The sequence below is a fragment of the Xenopus laevis genome, chromosome 5S, assembly GCF_017654675.1.
Source record: "Xenopus laevis strain J_2021 chromosome 5S, Xenopus_laevis_v10.1, whole genome shotgun sequence".
In the NCBI taxonomy this organism is placed as follows: Eukaryota; Metazoa; Chordata; class Amphibia; order Anura; family Pipidae; genus Xenopus; species Xenopus laevis.
The window spans coordinates 1,065,425-1,085,924 of NC_054380.1; the positions used below are offsets into that span (position 1 = coordinate 1,065,425).

Consider the following 20,500-nt stretch of genomic DNA (forward strand, 5'->3'; position numbering starts at 1 on the left):
ATCCCTGATTTGGCAACCAGTCATCAAGAAATTCAAACTTTTAAAAACGGATTTCCTTTTTCTGTGTAATAATAAAACAGTCGCTTGTACTTGATCCCAACTAAGATATAATTACTCCTTATTGGAAGCAAAATCAGTCTATTGGCTTTATTTCATGTTTAAATCATGTTCAATAGACTTAAGGTGATCTAACTGACATTCCCCTTATCCAAAAAACACCACAGGTCCCAAGCAGTTAAAAAGCCCCCTCCAACTTAAACCCTGTTGTTTGGGGACTGATGAGTTGACAGGACAGGCTAAATGAAATGTACCGTATATACTCAAGTATAAGCCGAGTTTATCAGCCCCCTAAATATGCTGAAAAACTCTACCTCGGCTTATAATTGGGTCAAGCGCAAAAACGGTCGCCGGCGTGTAAGAATAGTCGCCTGCGCCTAAGAATAGTCTCCGGCATCCAAAAACGAGATGTCGGCACCTCCTATGGGAGCAGAAACCCTCAATTTTTTGATTGAAACTTACCAGGAGCTGCTGCATTTCTCACCCTCGGCTTATACTCGAGTCAATAAGCTTTCCCAGTTTTTGGAGGTAAAATTAGGTACCTCGGCTTATACTAAGGACGGCTTATACTAGAGTATATACGGTAAAATCAGCTACGGGTGTCCCATCCATATTTCAGCACAAACAACTATGTGCTAAATGGTCAGAACAGATACTTTGCATCTAATTACAGACACTAATTTGCATCTGTCCATAAAATGTGCGACAAGAGATTGAAGAGATCACTACAATTGTACCAACACCAGAGAGAGAGAGAGAGAGAGAGAGAGAGAGAGAGAGAGAGAGAGAAAGAGAGAGACTAAGAGAATATACAAAAGGCATTGGCTACCCATGAAACACTTTAAAATCCAGTTTGCCAATACTGCAGGCTACGCCAGGGGATTGTAACAGTTTTAGACCCTAAATTAAAAATGAAATAAATGGAGTCATTACAGTCACAATTTTATTAAATTAAGTGCTGACAAGTAGTTGAACAACGCAGCCAGCTTTGATCTCCACCGTGGTTTCCTTAGCTCAGTTTTTCAAAAAAGCCAAACAGCAATTCATTGCGGAGTTTATCGAGTGTTCACCTAGAAAAGATTACAATATGGGAGATGATTGACTGAAACAGAACCGTGCATTACAATAACAACACATTATTTGATGCCACAATATCAAAAGAATTCTAAGTGAACCCAAATTACCTAGTGCAAAACAAGAGGATTTGTGAGTGTGTGATACTTCAAGTTTGCGGTAATGCTAAATGCAACTGTCTGAAGTTTAACTGATGGCACAGTCTAACAGTTACATACAATACTCCAGTAATTCCCGCTTCCCAATATATCACAGATTAGTGGGATTAGTGTAAAGTATTCTGATGATCATGCAAAAACCTTAAAGGGATACCAACCACATCATCAATCTTAAGAATACTGCGCACAGTCTCTGTAGCCAGCGTTAGAGAGCTGATAGATACCAACAAGGGCTGGACAACAAGTTCTTCCAAAATATTGGAAATTCCTCCCTGCAGAAGTAAAAGAAATTCCAAGTAAAAAACAAAAGCAGATAATGAGGGGGCAGAGTCAGCTGCACCTGCAAATTATTTCACCTTTCTGACGTTGATTCCGGCAGTTTTTTCACCCTGCGCATGTCTGTTTCTCAGTTCTGTTACAGTTGATATGGGGTTGAGTCCAGCATTTTCAGCCAGTGTGAAAGGAATAATCTCCAAGGCATCTGCAAAGGCTCGAATACAGTAGGACTCCATGCCGCTCAGTGCTCGGGCATATTCATTCAAACGCAGGGAGAGTTCAATCTCAGGGGCACCACCTCCAGCAATCAGAGCTCTAATAAATGCAAAACATCATCACATTTCAACAGGACCGATCATACAAATAAATACCTGCAACATTTAGCTTTTAACACTAACATCACCTGGCACAAGGAGTACTGATAAAAACAGAAGGAGCAATGGTTGGAGGCACTTCAAACTTAAAGGGATACTGTCATGGGAAAAAAATTTAAAAGTGAAAAGTGCTCCAGCAGAATTCTACACTGAAATCCATTTTTCAAAAGAGCAAACAGATTTTTTTTATATTTAATTCTGAAATCTGACATGGGGCTAGACATATTGTCAGTTTCCCAGCTGCCCCAAGTCATGTGACTTGTGCTCTAATAAACTTCAGTCTCTCTTTACTGCAAGTTGGACTGATATCAGCCTCACAACAGAACAATGGGAAGGTAACCAGATAGCAGCTCCCTAACACAAGATAACAGCTGCCTGGTAGATCTAAGAACAACACTCAATAGTAAAATCCAGGTCTCACTGAGACACATTCAGTTACATTGAGTAGGAGAAACAACAGGCTGCCAGAAAGCAGTTCCATCCTAAAGTGCTGGCTCTTTCTGAAATCACATGACCAGGCAAAATGAGCTGAGATGCACCTACGCACCAATATTACAACTAAATACACTTGCTGCTTCAGGAATGACATTTTATATTGTACAGTGAATTATTTGCAGTGTAAACAGTGTCATTTAGAAATAAAAACTACATCATAAAAATCATGTCAGAATCCCTTTAATCGGGCTTTATCAATAGGCTTTGACTCATCGCAGCTTTCCAACAACAAAAATGATTTCATTGTGTAACGTGCCAGTAAAGCTGAACTAGGATTGATGGTGCCTGCCAACTCCAGCTGACGTGGATGAGAAACACCTGAAAGTTCTGCAATAAGTTGTGGCAGGGAGTCAAGATATTTTCCTACAAGATGAGTGTGTGTCGTCAGCCTGAGAAGCGTTTCGGTTTATTCCCATAGAAATGTGAGTGTGCTGCCCTAGATATTATTAAATGTATGTCTGAATGGCTCATACACCAATACGTAACCTTCTTATGAGCTATGGGGAGCCCTGGGCAAAAGTTTGGACTTCATAATGGATTTAAACCAAAAAAGGCAGTTATGTAAAACATACGCACATATTAACCTTGTACTGCTGCTGGGGCAAACCATGCGCTACCTTTGTCCTTACTTCATCCATTAACAAATCTAGAGGATTCTGTTATTTACCAACTTATAGAAGTAAGAGAACAACAGATGAATGGGAATTTGTAGCAAAGCATCGTCATTGCTGTAAACATTTCAGTCAAAGGAATCGTGCACAAATGTTCACTGCTGCATATCCACAGGATTACTTTCATTGAATGTCAGCGATGAGAACACTTTCCTACAGAAGGTTCTTTTTGTCATCTGAGATTTAACGCAGGAGACAAAACATGTGCCACTGCCATAGGAGCTCTGGTTTCAGTTTCATGCAGAGCAATAGCAGAGTAGCAGCACTAGATACATGTGAAGACTCAAACAGGGAACAGTTGAAAAGTCAGGTGACAATCGTACCTCTTCTTGACTAAGCAGCGTATAACGCACAGGGCATCATGAATGGAACGCTCGGCTTCCTCAATGACCAATTTGTTGGAACCGCGCACTACTATTGTAACAGTTTTACCAGGGTTGGCACAACCAGTTATCTAGAATAACAAAACCACAATCATCACACACACTGGATTATGAGAAGTTAACCAACAACACCAAAGTAAACAAAGCTTTACCTTAACTAGTTTCCCAGAACCATTCAGACTAACTTCTTCAGCAAGTTCAGCGGATGCCAGCATATCAGCTGTAAACTGGTCTATGTGTGCAACTGGTTTGGTTCCTATTGTCTATTGGAGAAAGAAAAAAGTTACAAGTGGGAGCATTAACCCTTCTTCAACACATAGAAACATATAATGGTCGTTTAACTCATGGTGAGTGTTCCTGTCACAGTGGGCTTGAGTTTTGGTTCATTAGGACAGAGAAATGTGATGGTTATTATTCTCTCTGAAGCAAAAAGTCAATATACAGTGAACTGCGATTGTGTTGTCTCTCAGTGTCTGTTAAATGCATCAGTAATCTCTTAATACCAGTGCATGGGTTTGATCTTACATTGGGCTCATAGATTTTAACAAACGTACCTTACATATGAATTCAATATCTTCTCTCTCAATCTCTTTCACCACCATTATTTTCATCTTATTCAGAAAGTGTAAAGCGAGATCACTTAGAGCATCCCTGATAAGCAAAAGAGAGGACACCACAATTGTTCAGTATTTTCTTTTTACATTAAAGCAATGTCATTAACAACTTATTACAATCAGGGTGCAGTTGTTTAGATAAGACACAAAGCACCACACCAGAGCACACACACAACCATTCAGAGTTGTGTAGCAGAGCTCAGAGAGCCTAAATAATGATTTCAATAGCGTAATGCATCTTTGCCGTTCTATTCATAGGAATGGAATTTTATACAAGTGATACAGACACAGGAAAGGTTAGTTTACGGTCTCGTCTTAGCAACTACCTTAAAATCGACTTCTGAATGAGAAGAACATTGCAACCCGCTTTCTTGATTTGTTTCACCAGGTTAAGGATGTAAGTTCGTTCCTCGCGCAGAACTCTGTCCATCTGAGCATAGTCTGAAACCACAATCTGATTGTCCATCTGTAAATTAAAAGAATTCATTTTTATTTCTACAAGACTAAAAGGCAATTGTATAATGATCCTGGTTTCTGCATAGCTTTGCGACCTGCGCTTTTTACAAGATATAGGTGAGAACCCCCCAAAATGAAAAGCCTCCCTGAGTCAGAGTTCACTGCCAAACACTTAAATCAGGGTAGATATTAATATGAAATACAAATGCGAGGCATTTAATTGGACCATCAGGGACAAGAACACCAGCTGCTCACCACAGATCACTTCTCACCAACATCTAAAGCAAGCAACCAATAGCAAGTAGCAGGGATTTTGATCTTCAAATGCCCTCACTGCACTTAAAGTGATATTCAGACAATTTGCAATTGGTTTTCATTTTTTGTGTTATTTAGCTTTTTATTCAGCAGCTCTCCAGTTTGCAATTTCAGCAATCTGGTTGCTAAGGTCACCTAGCAACCATGCATTGATTTGAATGAGAGACTGGAATATGAATAGGAGAGGGCCTGAATAAAAAAAAGTAGCAACAATAATAAAATTGTAGCCTTACAGATATTTGTTTTACAGATGGGGGTCAGTGGCAGCCATGTAAAAGCTGGAAAAGTCAGAAGGCGGCAAATTATTTTTCAAAACCATTAAAAATAATGACTAATTGAAAAGTTGCTTAGAATTAGCTATTCTAGAACATATTAAATATTAACTGAAAGATGAACCACCCCTTTTACCAGTAAATTGTGTGGCGCTTTGTTTCTTAGCAGTGTTACTACTGTTCAGATTTATGACTGGTTTTCACATTTCTAATTATGAACTGGTATTTCTTGTAAAGGATAAATAACCAAACAGCGCAGTTTCAGAGTTTTCCTACATTTACTGAGTCACAGACTGAAACATGTCACATAAGACACTTACATCAGTTTTTGGTGCCGACAAACAGAACTGAATCAGCCCAATCTTGGCTTTCTCAACCCGGGTTACTCCAGTATTTGCAACTTTCTGAGTGAGGACAAGGCCATCAACCAATTCACAATCATCAATGGTTCCTCTAAAAAAGGTTGTGGTCAAAAACAACAATGTCAGTGAAATGTTAAGTAAATCAAAAAGGAGACAAACCATAGAATTCAGCGCAATGGCGCTGGCAGGTGTTAAAAGAGAGACTTTATATGATGTTATTGTTTTCTCAAAATATGGTGTGTGTGTGTGTGTGTGTGTGTGTGTGTGTGTGTGTGTGTGTGTGTGTGTGTGTGTATATATAGACTTAATTACTCACCCAAGTTTCTTGACAATTTTGATATCTCTAAGATCCACACTGTTGGCCGTCTGCGGATCAATAACCTTCATTACGGCATCCACACTCATTGGAGCAAGTAAACTTGAGTACTGGGACACAACCTTACAGAAAGCAAAAGTACATCTTGTAGCAACAATTACATCAAACAAGTAATTTATTTATAGATTATAAAGTGATTAATGTATCCCCTATTGTAAGATAAGGATACTATGGGTCACCAAGGAATACACAAGTTCAGCGCATCATGTGACAGAAATGACATTACGAGGCACTGCTTATAAGGAGATCATTTACAGAATATTTGTGGCTCTTGTGTATGATTACTTACATCTATAGTGGAACAAATTATTGAAAGAAGCAGTTGATAAACGAATATGAAACACACCTTTGAGTTCAGGGAGGTTGTTGCACTGTTTAGTAGTGTATCTTGGTCACTTAATTCAACAGACTGGGACATACTAGTGAGAACTTCTATAGCCTTTTCTGAGGCCAACTGGAAGGATTCTGAAATGGTGGTGGGATGGATTCCTGGAAAGAGGCAATATTTATAATACTGGAGGAAGTTGTACAAGCAAAACACACAACAGTTTATGAAATATTTACATTAAGAAGCAAATAGCAAAACAATCCAAGTACCTTTCTGCAGCAGCTTGGCACATGCATCGAGCAGGGCTCCAGCAATAACTACAACGGACGTTGTTCCATCTCCTGCTTCAATGTCTTGAGCTTTAGATAACTCAACAAGCTGGAAATAAATAGAAGTTACAGTAAGTTAAAAAAAAAAAAAAAGTATGTTACGTTCCACACACTGAATAACACTAAATTATTTCAGATGAAAATAAAAGGACCAAGTTAAGTAGCAACACGGGACCTGACCCAGGCCCACAGGCAGCATTTATTTTTTATGGCAAATTAATTTTAAAAAATACAGACAATTTAGTGTCCGTATATCAGTGCATAGAGTTCCAGAACAGCAATATAATCAAGTTCTATACACAGGAGTACAGATGCCAATAGTGCTCTAGTTTATAGAATGACCGTGCCATCCCCAGCCCAGTGTGACCGATAAGTTAAAGAATAGGTAAACCTTAAAAATAAGTGAATGTAAAATTGATGAGGGGACTATTCTAAGCACTTCTGCAATGTACATTCATTATTTATTTTCTTTTAATTCCAAGATATTAAGGGATACATGTATTGTTAATATGAATGAATTTTGTTACAACAGCGCCACCTGCTGGTCAGTTTCCCACCAGTCTGACCACCAAGTAGTCAAGGAAGTTGTCAGGAGAAAGAAAGAGGCTGATGTTCTTCTGCTTAGGAAAGATGTGAGAAAGGTTTCTAATTTTATTCCTAAGCAGAAGAACATCAGCCTCTTTCTTTCTCCTGACAACTTCCTTGACTACTTGCTGGTCAGACTGGTGGGAAAATGACCAGTAGGTGGCGCTGTTGGAACAAAATTCATTCATAGTAACAGTACATGTATCCCTTAATATCTTGCAATTAAAAGAAAAATAAATAACTGTACATCGCAAAAGTGCTTAGAAAAGCCTCCTCATCAATTTTACATAAGGTTCGAGTTAACTTTAAGTATGATATAGAAAGTGATATTCGAGACAATTTGCAATTTTTTTAATTTTTTTATTTTATTATTTGTGTTTAAGTTATTTAGCTTTTTATTCAGCAGCTCTCCAGTTTGCAATCTTAGTAATTTGGTTGCTAAGGTTCAAATTCCCCTAGCAACCATGAATTGATTTGAATAAGAGACTGGAATATGAATAGGAGAGGCCTGAATAGAAAGATGAGGAATAAAAAGAAGCAATAACAATACATTTGTAGCCTTACAGAGCATTTGTTTTTAGATGGAGTCGGTGACCCCCCATTTGAAAGCTGGAAAGAGTCAGAAAAGGCAAATAATTAAAAAAATATATATAAAAAAGAAATAAAGAGTGAAGATCAATTGAAAAGTAACTTTGAATTGGCCATTCTATAACATTAAGTTAACTTAAAGGTGAACCAACTTTCTGTAGCAGCTAATGGATAGGAGACGTAGAACTGATTAGATAGCAGTGGAAGGAATATGTAGGAATCAGGCTGATTTTAGCCTTAAGTGTTTCTTACCATTTTGGCTGCTGGGTGCAGAACCTGCATCTGTTTCAGAATAGTTGCACCATCATTTGTAATAGTCACATCTCCTTTTCCATCCTGAATCTAAAGGTAAAAAAGTGAACAACATGAAGAGCCAATCAGTTAGACACATACACAATCATGTGACTTACATTGCGCACTTACCATTTTGTCCATTCCCTTTGGTCCCAGACTGGTCCTGACGGCATCAGCCACCGCTGCAGAGAATAATAATAATCACAATTAAACAAGTGACAAATCTTTTAGGTTACTTTTGTTGTTGTACAAGTGCTCCCTGAAGTGTATGTATGTTATAGTGTACAGGAGATGTAGATGGGATCTACCAGGAGACCTTTAATTGGGGATCAGTAGATCTCAATACACTGTCAGCAAACACCCCCCTATTTCATTCACATATTTATTATGTTACAGTTACATAAGAAACAGTTAAATAAAGCAATATACATGTTCCCATAAATCAGTAACATTTCCCATGGAACAGAATGGTAATAATGCTTTTATAGATGTAGATCATAATGGGACAATATCATTTAGGGACAAATTTATCAAGAATTTATCAAGAGTTGTGTAAAGGTTTTCCTACCTTATCCAAATGTCAAAAACTTGCATGAAAAATGACTGTTGATGCAATTTATGTCCCCAAAACTTGAATTGGTCGAATTTTTACAATCAAATTTGTTAACACAGACATTTGTATTTTCGAAAATATGACTCGAATATGTGAGTTTGGGTGCAAATAAACATTTGAATCATGGAAGAAAAAAAAAATGACATTTGATTTTGATAAATCTGCGCTTAAAAATAGCCGTCACATTAGTAAAGTAAGGGCACTCCTGGGTTCCGCTATGAAGCAAGACTTAATTTACCCTGATATTTGTGTTGTTGTTGCTGTAATAATCCTCCTCAAATAGACCGACATTGCTGCAGCAGTTGTGTAGTAACTGGTGTGTGTGACCAGCACAGGACTTTAACACATCAGCTATTTTCACTCATTGCAGACACAAGCTTCATTACCAAACGTTATTTATCTTAATTATTTATTTATAACCAATTGTATAAACTCCATTAGTTCCGTGTCCCCTTTATGTATGAAACCAGAAAGCTAAGCCCCCTTACCCCTGAAAAATGTTCCTGTTTAATGGAATAGTTCATAAGCTTACACCCATATAACAAATGTATGATCATGTTTATATATATATATATCTCAGACTAATGAGATTTATGGGAGAACAGTGGGACAATATCACATCCCACATGGGCAATATCAGAGCTGCACCAACGTCTGAGTGTGCCCTGTCCCTGTGCAAAGAGAACAGATAAAATACACAGTGTGGACATAACTAAAGTGTAATTTACTAACACACAGGATCATCACTGAGAACAATCAGACTTCCCAGGGACAAGTGAAGCCAGAAATCTTCCTTCTGCAGAAACATAAATGTTGAGAAGGAAGCCCTACAAGCCCCACCCCCTGCTCATTCCCTAATAAGGACATAACGTGAGCTGCAAATGACTCCCAACATCTTCACTGTACGTTACTTGTTCTCTTTATATCACAAATGTCCCATTTCAACCACAGCAAGTGACCTCCTGAGCCAACACCCTTTATTAACCCTTAAGTGACAGTATATGGATCTGTGATGGGGGGGAGTATACAGTGCTGCTGAATGATGGAGGAATCTGTGAGGTGAGTGGCTGGAGAATCTTGGGTTGGACAAGCCTATTAAAGGAGAAGTAAAGCCTAACTAAAGAAGTAAGTAGAAATGCTGTACATAATGTTTTGTGCTTCTGTACCAGCCCAAAGCAGCCACAGCCCTTTAGCAGTAAAGATCTGTGTCTCCAAAGATGCCCCAGTAGCTCCCCATCTTCTTTTCTGCTGATTCACATGCTCTGTGCTGCTGTCACTTACTGAGCTTAGGGAGCCACTCACAATATACAGTACACATAGAATAGAAATGTCACAATATAAGGCTGATTAGTAATTAATACACATAATTACTACATGGCAGCACAGAAACCAGTGCAATTAGCATCAGAATTGAATAATCAGCAAACCTGTAGCATCAGCTTATATTACAGCCAGGGAAGCTCATTTTCTGCTGCTGGATAATTAGTGACGAGCCCTAAGCTTAGCTTCTCAACAGCCAATCAGAGCCCACTGAGCATGTGAGTGTCACAGACACTTTCCAAGATGGTGACCCCCTGTGACAAGTTTGAAGTCCTGGATCATTGCTGCTATTGACAAGCTCAAACTTTAGCCTCCTGCAATAAGTTCACTATAGAAAATAGGACATTTCTAGCCATATTCATTTTTGGGGTTTAGTTCTCCTTTAAGCCCGTGACTGACACTGTGTGGATATAAGAGGCTGTAGGCTCAATACTATAGGGGGGGCTGAGACCTAACAATGACTACAGAGGCTGCTGGGAGTTCTAGTGGGGGTCATGGAGCAAAGAGTCACAACAAAGAATCTGCGCCAAACGCTCCATAACTGGCACCTGGAGACACACACGTGACCGACATGTGCAGCAGACAAGACGCCTTCATCTTTACCCAAGTGCATTCTGGGTACAATCTGTACAATACACAGGTGCATTCTGGGTACAATCTGTACAATACACAGGTGCATTCTGGGTACAATCTGTACAATACACAGGTGCATTCTGGGTACAATCTGTACAATACACAAGTGCATGCCGGGTATAAAGGCTTGACAGTGACAGGGCGCGGCCTATCCCTCAGGAGAGTTACTTGTGCGGCCCATAATATTCTCGTCTCACCTTTGCCCGCGGAGATGTTACTGAAGCGAATCTGCGCCGGTTTGTCCCTGTCCTGATAGGCTCCTTTCTTCTTCCCCGCGCCGCTCCCTCCGGCCACTGAGGCGACAGCTTTGGGCGCAGAACTATCGGGCATTGTTACTGCTCGGTTCGGGCGGCGGCAGCTGATGGAAGTGTCCTTGTACAAGGGAGGATGGCAGCGGATACTCTGACTGACACACGCCGGCGCCTGAAGCTTCCAGAACAAAACGCCGGTGGGAGGCGGGACTTACTGACGTCACTACCGGCGTGACGTATTTAGCGCCACTGCTCGCGCCTGTCAGGCTTTTGTCTATACGCGACACCAGGCGGCCTTTCATTTATAATCAATTGTGTGACTTTATACATGAACTAGTGGCGGCTAATTGTACCTCACTCTCTGATGACTCTGTGTCTCTAATGACTCTACCTCCCAACTGTCCCTTTTTCGGAGGGACAGTCCCTCTTTTGACAGCTCAACCCGCAGTCCCTCATTTGTACTGGAAAGTCCCTCTTTTCTCTGCACTGAACAGCCAGAAAAAGAAACAAAGTTTCTCACTTAATTGGCTTTTAGCAGAGAGCCCAGAACAGCTAACAGGTGCAAATAAGATACTTTGTAACAATTTTGAGAAACAAAAACACAGTTTAGATAAGGAGAAATATTTTCAAACTTTCATAACCTGCCAAATTTTGTAAAACAAACATGGTAATTAGGGGGTGTGGCCATAGAAAGGGGTGTGGTCAAAAAATTGCAGCGCTCCGTGTGGAAAAAATTTTTTTATCCCTCTTTTTACTTCCAAAAAGTTGGGAGGTATGTTTAACCAGCCCCTTTCTGTTCTGTTTCAGGGTTAATTTTCAAACCCAGACAAAGTCACTACAAAACCAACTGTAGCCAAGAGACAATTTAACAGTAGCCAATATGTGCAGGGGGTGGGCCAGGAGGTGTAGGGTCCCTAATTTAATACAATTAAAATAAATATTGGTAAAACAGCTCAACCTCTAGACATTATGGTGGCCAGCAGATTTTTGCCTCAAAATTGTCTGAAATTGCCTTAAAATGTGCAAATACTTAAAGGGATATTGTCATGGGAATTTTTTTTTTTTCCAAAACAGTTAATAGTGCTGCTCCCGCAGAATTCTGCACTGAAATTTGTTTCTCAAAAGAGCAAACAGTTTTTTTTATATTCAATTTTGAAATCTGACATGGGGCTAGACATATTGTCAGTTTCCCAGCTGCCCCCAGTCATGTGACTTGTGCTTTGATAAACTTCAGTCACTCTTTACTGCTGTACTGCAAGTTGGACTGATATCACCCCTCCCTCCCCCCCCAGCAGCCAAACAAAAGAACAATGGGAAGGTAACCAGATAACAGCTCCCTAACACAAGATAACAGCTGCCTGGTAGATCTAAGAACAACACTCAATAGTAAAACCCATGTCCCACTGAGACACATTCAGTTACATTGAGAAGGAAAAACAGCAGCCTGCCAGAAAGCATTTCTCTCCTAAAGTGCAGGCACAAGACACATGACTGGGGGCAGCTGGGAAATTGACAAAATGTCTAGCCCCATGTCAGATTTTAGAATTGAATATAAAAAAATCTGTTTGCTCTTTTGAGAAATGGATTTCAGTGCAGAATTCTGCTGGAGCAGCACTATTAACTGATTCATTTTGAAAAAAACATGTTTTCCAATGACAAAATGCACTGGGAGACACAGGCTCGGCACATTAGGGAAAGAAAAGACTGACTGATTTCCAAGGAAACCAAATGCCATTCTCTCTTCTCTTTTTATTCGTCCTTTCTGCTCTCTTCTCCCCTTTCTACATGTTCTGCTCTTTTCAGTCAAATCCCCTTCTTCTTCAGCTTCCCCTCCGGTCTTTTCCCAGCCTTTGATTTTCACCTGTGCCCAGAGAGGAATAATGGGGATGTGACAGCTAGTGATGTTGAACTGTGAGCAAGCATTAGGGGTCGGGTGTAGTTGTACAATACCATGTCAGGGTTGGGTGTGGGTTGAGTTTTTCTTCACCTCCACAACACTAGTGACAACACACACAACACTAGTGACAACACACACAGCACTAGTGACAACACACACAACACTAGTGACAACACACACAACACTAGTGACAACACACACAACACTAGTGACAACACACACAACACTAGTGACAACACACACAACACTAGTGACAACACACACAACACTAGTGACAACACACACAGCACTAGTGACAACACACACAGCACTAGTGACAACACACACTACACTAGTGACAACACACACAGCACTAGTGACAACACACACAACACTAGTGACAACACACACAGCACTAGTGACAACACACACAGCACTAGTGACAACACACACTACACTAGTGACAACACACACAGCACTAGTGACAACACACACAACACTAGTGACAACACACACTACACTAGTGACAATACACACAGCACTAGTGACAACACACACAACACTAGTGACAACACACACACTAGTGACAACACACACAGCACTAGTGACAACACACACAACACTAGTGACAACACACACAACACTAGTGACAACACACACAGCACTAGTGACAACACACACAACACTAGTGACAACACACACAGCACTAGTGACAACACACACAACACTAGTGACAACACACACAACACTAGTGACAACACACACAACACTAGTGACAACACACACAACACTAGTGACAACACACACAACACTAGTGACAACACACACACAGCACTAGTGACAACACACACAACACTAGTGACAACACACACAACACTAGTGACAACACACACAACACTAGTGACAACACACACAGCACTAGTGACAACACACACAGCACTAGTGACAACACACACAACACTAGTGACAACACACACAACACTAGTGACAACACATAATAGATGAGGGATTCCCCCCTTTTACTTGATGGGCCAGTCCATCCCTGCAGCGACTGTGCTGATCTACTTCTCCCCTGTGTATTTAATCAGTAAGACCTGAGATGCCACAATGGATTATACTGACACAATCCGTTTATTTCCAGGGCCGGATTTCCCCCAGCGACTCCCTGAGGCCACATGGTCCTAGCTCCCGCCATCTGCCTTCATGCCCCACCCGTGAGTACAGGTATACTTACATCTGAACATCCCTAGTGCATCTCACTATGCCTCCCCTACAATTCTGCCTCCCTAGACCTGAGCCTTTGTAGCCACAAATCCAGGCCTGGTTATTGCCTTGTTTTCTAACATATCAGTAGTTTATATGAATTTGAATCAGCAGCACTATTTGATGTTTATTTCAGCCAATTGGCTACTGTTCAAATTGGGAATGTCATGTGACACTGCTCTAATTAAACTCAACGTATTAGATATATTGATAATGGGTTGAGTGCAGAGGATTCTTGTATTTGTCAAATTAAATTGACCTGAGAAACATCAGAGGACAATTCTCTGGCCCCTAAACCTCAATTTCTAAACCAAACGCCATCACACGATCTCTTTATTTCATTTTGTTTTTCACAGGTCCCACAAAACAACATGGTGTCCTGTATTATTTATTAATAGCACAGAAACAGAAACATGGTCAATCCAGTTTTTAGCTGTTGGTTAAAGTCGTGTAATGAAGCAGCTAATGGGGTGAAACCCGTCAGGAGGGAGAGCCATTGGTTATACTGATAGAGGGAAGACACTGCCTTTTGATTTTAATATCATCTCATACAATGGGTTTGATGTTGTTTGCTGTGATTATTTTGCACTAATAAACACTTTAATTGAGCCACCTTACATATTATTTATTTTCTGTGCTACATAAGTGGATTTTCCCCACACGTGGGCCAAATTGTCCTGATTTCTATTGGGCAGATCTGATGAGGAGTGAATAGACCAGTTAATGCAATCCTTTCCCAACAGGATTTTCAAACCTGCCCTATGGATATCTGACTAACCTTTTACCCCTATATCATTTGGGCAGGTCTTTATTTGCCCCATATATGAGCCAGGCAGCTGAGTTAAGGGGTTGTTCACCTTTAAATTAACTGTTGTTATGTTGTAGAGCATACAAAGACTATTTGCAATTGGTCTTCATATTTTATTTTGTTTTTTTTTAATTATTAAAGGGGACCTTTTTTTTGTATTAAAATGTCTATTCCTGTTATAAATGCTTTTAGATCTCAGCTGTCAATCATTTATTACCTTCCCCTACTCTATACCTTAGACATAGAGGTTGGACGGGCAATTACTTTCACTTTCCACTCTGCACATCCAAGATGTCACTTCAATGCCCACATTCCCAAGTCTCCTGAATGCATTTATTGAAAGTACTTATATATATTGCCATTGTGAAACTGAACAAGTCCAAAAGTAGATGGAAAGTAGAACATTTTTGACTTGCTTGATGTGAAGTCAGATGTGGACTATGTTACTAGCACAAAACTGAGCCCATTAGAGGAGACACAACATATTTTGTATGAAGAAAATTGGCGAGCACTCCGGAAGCCTCTTGTGGTAGGTAAAATTCAGCTTTATTTCAAATACATTAAAACCATTGCATCCTGACGCATTTCGTATCTAAACGATACGTAGTCATAGGCATAAATTCACAGAAACTTCTAACGGCTTTTTAAAAGGAGTATTTAGGAAATGACATCACTCATTAAATCAAACAAGGTGTTTAACATTCAGTAAACAGTAAACAGTAAAATTCATCAACCTTAGAGAATTATATATGGTTTTGGTTTCGTATGAAAATCTTTTTTTGTGTCCAAGTTATAATTTTTATTCTAAATTACTAAATTTACACCTTATTTGTGAAGGTTCGCTGACACAAAAGACCTCCGGTTTTTGATTTTCAATTTAATCCAAACCCTTATGTTCAAAAGCCGCTTTTTGCTAATAATTTTATAACATCAATTAATTGAATATGGTCTGAAAACCCATTGATTTATATATACTAATGGGTGAAAAAAAGGTGGAAATTCAATGAAGCTTAACTCTAGAGGTTACCATCTATATATATAATTTTTCTAAGGTTCTTTTTCTATGAACTTGTTTCAATAACATTTTTGCCAATTCAATAAAAAGTTTTTAATTGTATTTGTCTGAAAACGGCACGGTTTTAAATTGTACTGCAGCATTGAAATAGTTAAAGCAGTAGTAGTAAGAGAATGTTGAACACCTTGTTTGATTTAATGAGTGATGTCATTTCCTAAATACTCCTTTTAAAAAGCCGTTAGAAGTTTCTGTGAATTTATGCCTATGACTACGTATCGTTTAGATACGAAACGTGGGCAGTATATGTAGAAAGATTTTTAAGTAGGTGAACTTCCAGTTTAAAAGTGATTTGCTGATTTGGTTTAAAATGGCCAAGATGGTAGTTATTGTTGACCCTTGTATGGCCAGTTAAATTATTGTACCTGTGGGTGGAGGAGGTTCAACTTGGGGGCTGTCAAAACAACTATAGGCTCATACTGACATTTTAGATCATTTGAATGTACAATACATTTGTATAAATATCCACTGCACTGTGATTGCAGGCCCGGAATTATAGGAAAGCACATTGGACAATTTGCAGGTTTAGCATTGGAGCAGAAAAAAAACAAACTTTAGTTTATTTCCAAAGTGCAAACCTGCCAAGGCTTCAAAATCAAACCCAAATCCATATCTTGGCAGGATTGTACTTTAAAAACCTCTGGGCTCCAAATTAGTAGCCCAATTTGGTGTTGGCCGGGCTCTGCTCCTGTATAGCTGAAACTCCCTTAATGATCATACATGGCTGTTAGTGATGTGCGGGCCGACCAGAGGCCCGCGGGACCTGCAGGTTTACCCGCGGGTTGGGAACAACCCCTGGAAGAAATGCGCGGTTCATGGGTGGGTCGAGCTCTTCTCCTGCTCTCCCCACCTGCGACCTAGTACTTCCGGTTTCCAGCGCCGGAATTTATAGACTTCCGCCTGCCTCGCCCCTTTTGTGACGTCACTGCGGGGCGGGTCTATAAATAAAGGGGAGCAGCGGGCCTGGGCCAGATGCGGGCGGGTTAGGATCGGGTCGAGAAATTCTCAACCCGCGCCTGGTGACTAATCTCCCTGAATCTGCCTGTGTGGCCAGACCCTAAAAGGGAACTAAACCTTCCCAATAATAAAAACCCCATACCCACTACCCTACATCGTCTCCCTTCCCTGCTCCTCTCCCACACCCCTGAAAATGCCCCTAATTCATTACTCACGTATAGGTGCAGAATTATTGCAGTGGAGCTCATAGGCGCCATCTTCCAGCTCTTCTGCAATATATGTCACTTTTGGCGCATGTGCAGTTCCTATGAAGCTCCGCTGCAACTGTGCATGCGCCAATATGCCGTCTACTTCCTGAAGAGCCAGAAGATGGCGCCATAGCTCTGCTGAAATACCTCCCAACTGTCCCTTTTTCAGGGGGACAGTCCCTCTTTTGACAGCTCAACCCGCAGTCCCTCATTTGTACTGGAAAGTCCCTATTTTCTCTGCACTGAACAGCCAGAAAAAGAAACAAAGTTTGTCCCTTAATTGGCTTTTAGCAGAGAGCCCAGAACAGCCACAGGTGCAAATAAGATACTTTTGTATCAGTTTAGATAAGGAGAAAAATTCTCAAACTTTCATAACCTGCCAAATTTTGTAAAATGAACATTAGCGGGTGTGGCCACAGAAAGGGGCGTGGGCAAAATGTCGCTGTTCTAAGTGCGAAAAAAAAATGTTGTCCCTATTTTTACTTCCAAAACGTTGTGAGGTATGCGGTGTAGCAGCAGCTCGTTTATTTCTCCAACAAAAGCGGGAGGTGCGAGTCAACAAATGGAACACAGACTGAGAGAGAACCGATTGCCTCACACTCGGCGCCTCCTTCATTCACAACAAGAAAAACTCAGCGATACGTCCCTGTCTTTATGCCTAGTCGTGACGCCAATCTCACGTGACGTCTGCATTTTGCATAAAACGCGAGGGGGAGGAGCAAGCGTGCAGCTGACGGCTTTGCGGGAGGCGTAAGTAGCGTGATACGGGCTGTATTAGGGAAACTGAGGCCACTGAGCATTTGCTTCAATTACAGGCCCTGAGCTTTCCCCCAGTCTCTCCGGACTGTGACTGAACTAGGAGCCGTATAGGAAGCAAGTTCTGTGGGAAAAAGTGAGCAGGGCGGGTGCTGCAAGGAGTCTGACAGGGCTGCTCAATGGCGTCACTCAGAGTCGTTACTATGGCAACACCGACATCACTCAGCAACTACTGAAGAGAGAACTGTACCCGGACTTACCGGCACATCAGTTTAGGGCCTTACTGGAGAAAATGAGGGAATGATTCACTTTAATTCAACTGTAACCTGGGTGTCCACTCATTGGCAACGTACGGGCGCTATTAAAGGAAAACTATACCTCCCAGACAATGTAGGTCTCTATACAAAGATATTGTATAAAACAGCTCATATGTAAAACTCTGCTTCATGTAAGTAAACCATTTTCTAGTAGTATGTGCCATTGGGTAATCATAAATAGAAAATTGCCATTTTAGAAAATAAGGGCCGCCCCCTGGGATCATACGATTCACTGTGCACACAAACTTAGGTCACATGAGCCAATTAACAGACAGAGTCTTTTGCTTCAACACTTCTTCCTGTTACAGTTAGAGCTGCAGTATTTCTGGTCAGGTGATCTCTTCCTGTTACAGTTAGAGCTGCAGTATTTCTGGTCAGGTGATCTCTTCCTGTTACAGTTAGAGCTGCAGTATTTCTGGTCAGCTGATCTCTTCCTGTTACATTTAGAGCTGCAGTATTTCTGGTCAGGTGATCTCTTCCTGTTACAGTTAGAGCTGCAGTATTTCTGCTCAGGTGATCTCTTCCTGTTACAGTTAGAGCTGCAGTATTTCTGGTCAGGTGATCTCTTCCTGTTACAGTTAGAGCTGCAGTATTTCTAGTCAGGTGATCTCTTCCTGTTACAGTTAGAGCTGCAGTATTTCTGGTCAGGTGATCTCTTCCTGTTACAGTTAGAGCTGCAGTATTTCTGGTCAGGTGATCTCTTCCTGTTACAGTTAGAGCTGCAGTATTTCTGGTCAGGTGATCTCTTCCTGTTACAGTTAGAGCTGCAGTATTTCTGGTCAGGTGATCTCTTCCTGTTTCAGTTAGAGCTGCAGTATTTCTGGTCAGGTGATCTCTTCCTGTTACAGTTAGAGCTGCAGTATTTCTGTTCAGGTGATCTCTTCCTGTTACAGTTAGAGCTGCAGTATTTCTGGTCAGGTGATCTCTGAGACAGCACACAGACCATCATGAAATGGTGGCTCAAGGCAAGAGATGTAAAAGGTCAATATTTACTTAAATCTATATTCCACTTTGAAATCAAAATCGGTCAACAGACGATGCAATAGCCTCCACCCTCCATCTGGCCCTCTCTCATCTGGACAAAAAGACACCTACGTTCGAATGCTGTTCATAGATTTCAGTTCAGCATTCAACACTATCATTCGTCAGCATCTGATAGAAAAGCTGAGCCTGCTTGGACTGAACACCTCCCTCTGCAGTTGGGTTCTGGACTTCCTAACTGACAGACCTCAGTCAGTCAGGATTGGAAACATCATCTCCAGAACCACCACACTGAGCCCCGGAGCCCCTCAAGGCTGTGTGCTTAGTCCTCTACTGTTCACTCTGATGACACATGACTGTGTAGCCTCGCACCACACAAATCACATTATAAAGTTCACTGATGACACGACCGTGGTGGGTCTCATCAGCAATAATAACGAGTCACCATACAGAGAGGAGGTGCAGCGGTTAACAGACGGGTGCAGAGCCAACAACCTGTCTCTCAATGTAGACAAAACAAAGGAGATGGTTGTTGACTTTAGGAAGACTATGAGTGACCACCTGCCACTGTACATTGACGGCTCTAATGTGGAGATCATCAAAAGCACCAAATTCCTTGGTGTCCACCTGGCAGAGAACCTCACCTGGTCCCACAACACCAGCTACTTCGCCAAGAAAGCCCAACAGCCCCTCTACTACCTGGAAATCCCATCTCCCACCATCCATACGCAAAACCTTCTACAGAGGGACTATCGAGAGTATCCTGAGCAGCTGTATCACTGTCTGGCCTGGGAACTGCACTGGAGTCATGGAGCGCAAGACCCTACAGAGGATAGTGAAGACAGCAGAGAAGATCATAGGTGTCTCTCTTCCTTCCATCATGGACATTTACACCACTCACTGCATCTGTAAAGCCACCAGCATTGTGTCTGATCCAACACACCCCTCACTCACTGTTCACACTCCTGCCATCTGGAAAAAGGTGCCGAAGCATTAGGGCCCTCACTACCAGACTGTGTAACAGTTTCTTCCCCCAAGCCATAAGGCTCCTGAATACTCAGGGACCAGACAGATCTCTCACACTCCATCTGACCTTACTATATACCACAATGTTACACAGTCACTGTACGCCATTGTATGGATGAATGGCCATTGGATACAGTTGTTCCCTATGAGCACATTCTTTATCATGTTCTTACTACTGTCATATCACAATGATACACCATCATGTGTGACGTTTAGCATTATTTACTGTACATATTACATCTACTGAGTGTGTCTTGTCCTGTCCCTGCACTGTGCTGTCCTGTCTTGCATGAGTTGCAGATTTTTACACTTAAACTTTTTGTCTGTTGTCCGGTACATCTAGGTTGTGTGTAGCACCTAGAGGTCCTAGAG

General features: G+C 41.1%; 1 protein-coding gene and 1 long non-coding RNA gene across 2 annotated transcripts; one reads left to right on the forward strand and one right to left on the reverse strand.

The window, feature by feature from the left end:
• Positions 1–982: 982 nt before the first annotated feature.
• Positions 983–10,957, reverse strand: cct4.S (chaperonin containing TCP1 subunit 4 S homeolog). Its single transcript, NM_001090029.1, is given in 14 exon segments — positions 983–1,127; positions 1,448–1,561; positions 1,646–1,880; positions 3,429–3,559; positions 3,641–3,751; positions 4,043–4,139; positions 4,429–4,568; positions 5,466–5,598; positions 5,824–5,945; positions 6,230–6,372; positions 6,481–6,589; positions 7,966–8,055; positions 8,137–8,189; positions 10,771–10,957. Coding segments are annotated over 14 exon segments (1,626 nt in total). The 5' UTR covers positions 10,904–10,957; the 3' UTR covers positions 983–1,112.
• Positions 10,958–11,333: 376 nt separating this feature from the next.
• Positions 11,334–14,576, forward strand: LOC108717619. The gene is made up of 3 exons (XR_001935880.2): positions 11,334–11,383; positions 13,842–13,914; positions 14,320–14,576. It is a non-coding gene; the product is annotated as an uncharacterized LOC108717619 (long non-coding RNA).
• The last annotated feature ends 5,924 nt before the right edge of the window (positions 14,577–20,500 follow it).